Source organism: Solanum verrucosum, unplaced genomic scaffold (assembly GCF_900185275.1).
Source record: "Solanum verrucosum unplaced genomic scaffold, falcon-dt-bn FXZP01000105.1, whole genome shotgun sequence".
In the NCBI taxonomy this organism is placed as follows: Eukaryota; Viridiplantae; Streptophyta; class Magnoliopsida; order Solanales; family Solanaceae; genus Solanum; species Solanum verrucosum.
The window spans coordinates 1,051,637-1,056,230 of record NW_026020263.1 but is presented as its reverse complement, the minus strand read 5'-3'; the positions used below and the strand labels follow the sequence as shown (position 1 = coordinate 1,056,230).

Here is a 4,594-nt window from a genome sequence, read left to right as displayed (position 1 = left end):
TCTGAGATTGCACCTTGTGAACTTGTGGTATCAGAAATCTTATTCCTTATGTCAGGAATAACCTTCACTGATTCTCCACTTGTGGTTATGTCAGCTAACTCATAATGTTGTCCGCTCAAAGGAAATATATACTAAGGCTCTTGAGGGACCTTATTCTTTCCTTTAAATGGAAACACATCTTCTCTAAAAGATACATCTCTACTTATAAAAAAATATCACACCATATCATACAACACATATCCCTTCTGAGTATCAGAAAACCCCATGAGGACAGTGGACTTTGTTCTAGACAACAATTTGTCATGCTCATTCACAACCTTAGCATAGCACAAGCACCCCACTACTCTAAGATGATCACAATTAGGTTTCTTTCCATACAACCTTTCATAAGGAGTTTGATAATGAATAACTAAACTTGATAATCTATTTATAATATACACAGCTGCCAATACACAATATCCCCAGAACTTTATTGGAATTTCCCCTTGAAACCATAGTGCTCCTGTGACCTCTAAAATGTGCCGGTGTTTTCTCTCAGCCACTCCATTTTGTTGTGGAGTGACAGGTTGTCTGATGAATAATCCCTAGTTTTTTAAAGAAACTATTACACAATGAGTTCACAAACTTAGAGCCATTATCTGTTCTTACAACCTTTACTATCTTATGAAACCGAGTTGCACATAACTAACAAATTGCTGAATTTGAACATACACATTAGACTTTAATTTCAACAAAAACACCCAAGTCATTCTGCTGAAATCATCAACAATTGTCAAAAAATATCTATTTCCATTCATAGTGGGAATTCTATAAGGCCCCCACAAGTCCATATGCACGAGATCAAAGCAACAAGTAGTTTTAATATTGCTAGAAGGAAATGACAACCTAGTCTGCTTTGCACTAGGACATACAGAGCATTGTTTTATTCTATCCTCTACAGCCAAAGACTTCTCAACAAACAAAATCTTTTTGAGTACATTAGAAGATGCATGTCCAAACCTCATATGCCATAAGTCCACTTCTGCTTGTTTCTTCTCCACAGTATTAGCAGTTAATACTTCATTGTCTCCACAACTAGTTACCTTTTTAGCACTATTTTTAACTCTTCCAATTGAACTCACCTTCCCAATGTAGAGATCCTGGAACACACAGAAATTAGGAAAAAAACTTACTGAACACTACCATTCTCTAGTCACCTTGGACATTGAGAGTAGATTATAATTGAACTGAGGAATATGCAATACATTAGAAATATTGTTTCCCTCTGTCAAACAACTTTTCCCTACATTAGCAACTACAATTGTATCACCATTAAGAAGACAGACCCTTTTTTACTTTTTTAGACGTTACCACAGAAGACTCATCAAGCAGACCTAATTCAGACACTATATGATGAGTAGCTCCTGTAACTATTATCCACTGTTGTGACTTAGAACAAGCTAGAAAAGCACTGCTTATACCTGCGACATTAGCCACATCTGCTGCCTCAGTCTCATGTGTTGATATACCGTTAATGTGGATCATCTTTAGAATCTGATTATATTGTTTTTGTGTGAAAGTTGATTTACCTATCTGGCTTATCATAGACATCTGCACTTCAGAATCTTCTTGATCACATGTCCTTGCCTTTACTTGAGAGCATTGTTCACCAGACTGACCAGCCACTACATTATAGGCAACACCACTTTCTATTCTTTGCTTTCTCTTGGTCTTGAAATCAAGAGGGTAGCCAATTAACTTCCAACAATTCTCTCTGGTGTGACCCTTTAACTTGCAAAAGTCACACTAAACATTATAGTTTTTCTTAAGCCTTTGTCCCTGATTTCTTGAATACATAGCTATTTCATAATCTCGCAACTGTGCACCTGGCCTAACTCCCAATACTCCAGCATTTGTAGCTACTGCCTTATGACTTTTCATCACTTACAATCATAGCATAAGCTTGATTTACTGAAGGCAAAGGACTCATAAGCAATATTTGACTTCTTGCTTGAAGATATGACTCGTTTAATCCCATCAAGAACTGAAACAACTTTAATTTTTGAAGATGCACCACAAAATCTTTAGATTTATCACATTCACAGTTTGGTGCAGGAACAAGTGCTTCGAACTCATCCCACAAATCTTTCAGTTTCGAAAAATATGCACACAGAGACATATTTTCTTAAGACAGGGAGGATATATTCTTTTGCAGATTAAAGGTTCTCACAGCATCAATTTTATGAAACATCTCATATAGATCATCCCACACTTCTTTTGCTATAAATGCATACATTATACCCCAAGCAATTCTTTAGCAACATAATTCATTATCCAGGATAACACTACTGCATTTACCCTCTCCCAATTGTTCCCCAATTCACTAGGAAACTTATCTTTAGCACAAGTTCCATCTATCAAACCCAATTTATTTCTTCCTAACAAAGCCACTCGCATGGATCTATGCCAGATTGAGTAATTCTCAATACCTATGAGTTGAAACGATATGATCTGGGCACCACTCACATCTAATGGATTGAGGAATAGTGGATGATTGTAATCGATCACATTAGGTTGCATTCCACCTTGAACAGAGGATTGAATCCCACCTAGACCAGTCGTCCCTGTGGCTGAACTTTCAGTACCCACCATTGTTTCAATTCTTCAAGATCGTTGATCTTGACTTTGGCATTACACTTCAATTGAACTTTCAACTGTAGGATCGTCGAATTTTTCTAGATACTCTAACTCGACTGCTCTAATACCATGAAATTGTTCTTAGGAACAATAGTTTCCAAAACTGATCGAAAGGAGAAGAGGAGAAGAGTTCTGTAGAGTAGTATATTCTGAAAAACTTAACCATAATTACATACAAGACTCTCTTATATAGAGAGATATTTTTTTTCAAGACTTAACTACCTAAGAGTTAGTAATAACTAATTTTTAGAACTAACTATTTTTTCCTTTTTTCCCTTACTCTCAACACAACTAAAGAAGAAGTTGAGCGAGGGACAAATATTAGAAAGTTACAAAGTAAAAGATACATTTGTCTCATCTATTGCACAATCATTTTCAGGATAACATTTGATGGATGGTCTCTTATATAGCTGATGGCAAACTTGCAGTTAGTTTCAAACGAAAATAGAATAAAATTAATATATATAGATAGAATAAATAGAAAGAGTACCAACATGTCAATTGTATGTTCTACAATAGGTTGATGAAATTTCATCTTAGTCAAGTTTCAAATCATCTTTATTCTTTCATTTGAACCCTTAATATACTATCTACCTTTAGAATGATGAAGGTCCATCTCAATAGTCTTAAATCATTTCCATATGAACTCTGAATATATTATGTTTCATTCCAAAACTTTCTCCTTGTATTGTGATTTCTATGAAATAATTATTGATAAAATAAAATGTAGATATTCCTTTTTCATTTCAAATTCATTAATTTGTAATCCATAATGATCCAGATTAGTTAGGGTTGTCCAAGAAACTCTATCTTCTCAAAGCTAATTTAAAGATATAGTTGCAGAAAAATAATAGGGAACACGAGATATATTCCTTTACAAAAAGGATAAATTATTTATATACACACCTTTTTTTTCCATAATTCCTATTATTCCCTACTAGTTCTAAAATTTTCCAAAATCCCTTATTTTACTCCCAAACCCCTAAACGCTGGATACATAAATCCTAACTCCCAAAATCAACATTTACCCCTTCCTTATTTCACTCCACAAATCTCTCTTTATTTTTAGTCACAAAATCTTGGTAGTTATTTTCATTGAAATTTAAAATCAGTCTCTTTTCTGTAGGTTAAGGATATGTTTAGACAAAAAAGTTTTAAAAGGATATTTATGAGTCTTTTACTTATTTTTAAAAATACACAAAAAATTATAATTAAATAAAATAAGTGAATTTTCAACACTAAAACGTAAATTTGAAAAAAAAAGTAGTAGTAGTAGTTATTATTTGGTAATAATTAATATAATATTTATAAATTTTCCATAATTTGAGTTGGTTATGAACTCTAACAACTAATCATTCATTGAAATTGATTAGGATTCTGTATTATTATTTAATCTTCCCATTATTTAAAATACTAAATAAGTAAAAATAAATCAGCAATTTATTATGGAATAGCATTGTTCACGTCATTGCCACTTTGCCATGATTCAACACACCTATATATGGGTTAGATAAATATGAATTCATATAAATTTAATACATTTTCTATTTTTTTAATCGATTGTGCTTGTTCATGTATCTAATTGGTAATTTAATTCTTATTTATTGTGATACATTTATAGATACACTTTATTTCAGCTCACATATATTTTTCTTTCACAACCTTATTGTATCAGATACATTATTATCAACTACAAAATGATACATTATGTAAGTTGTACATATCTTTCAAGACAAACAATATAGTACTTATCAATTTAAACGAGATACATAAATAGTAATGTATAATGCACTATTTTTTTAGATATGATACGTATATTTGAATTTATTCTAAATGTATCAATTACATAGCAACTAACACACAGTAATGTATCGATCTCAAATTTAACATCTTATGGGCAACAATTACTTATTTAATG

The 4,594-nt window shown here is 32.4% G+C and overlaps 1 protein-coding gene across 1 annotated transcript; it reads right to left on the bottom strand.

Annotated features, from left to right (window-relative positions):
• Positions 1–215: 215 nt before the first annotated feature.
• Positions 216–2,158, bottom strand: LOC125833531 (uncharacterized). The gene is made up of 4 exons (XM_049512692.1): positions 1,928–2,158; positions 1,351–1,770; positions 912–1,139; positions 216–584 (listed from the first exon to the last, which is right to left on the bottom strand). Exons 1-4 carry the CDS (start codon positions 2,156–2,158, stop codon positions 216–218), a joined length of 1,248 nt encoding a protein of 415 aa, XP_049368649.1.
• Positions 2,159–4,594: the final 2,436 nt, after the last annotated feature.

Bases quoted from the DNA above. Each gene is read 5' to 3' on its own strand.
- LOC125833531 (XM_049512692.1), bottom strand. From the start codon at position 2,158: ATGTCTCTGTGTGCATATTTTTCGAAACTGAAAGATTTGTGGGATGAG. The intron at 1,140-1,350 runs GTAACGTCTAAA...TGTGTGTTCCAG, and splicing joins TGCTTGATGAGTCTTCTGTG to GATCTCTACATTGGGAAGGT. The intron at 585-911 runs GTATGTCCTAGT...TTAAAAAACTAG, and splicing joins ATAGAATAAAACAATGCTCT to GGATTATTCATCAGACAACC.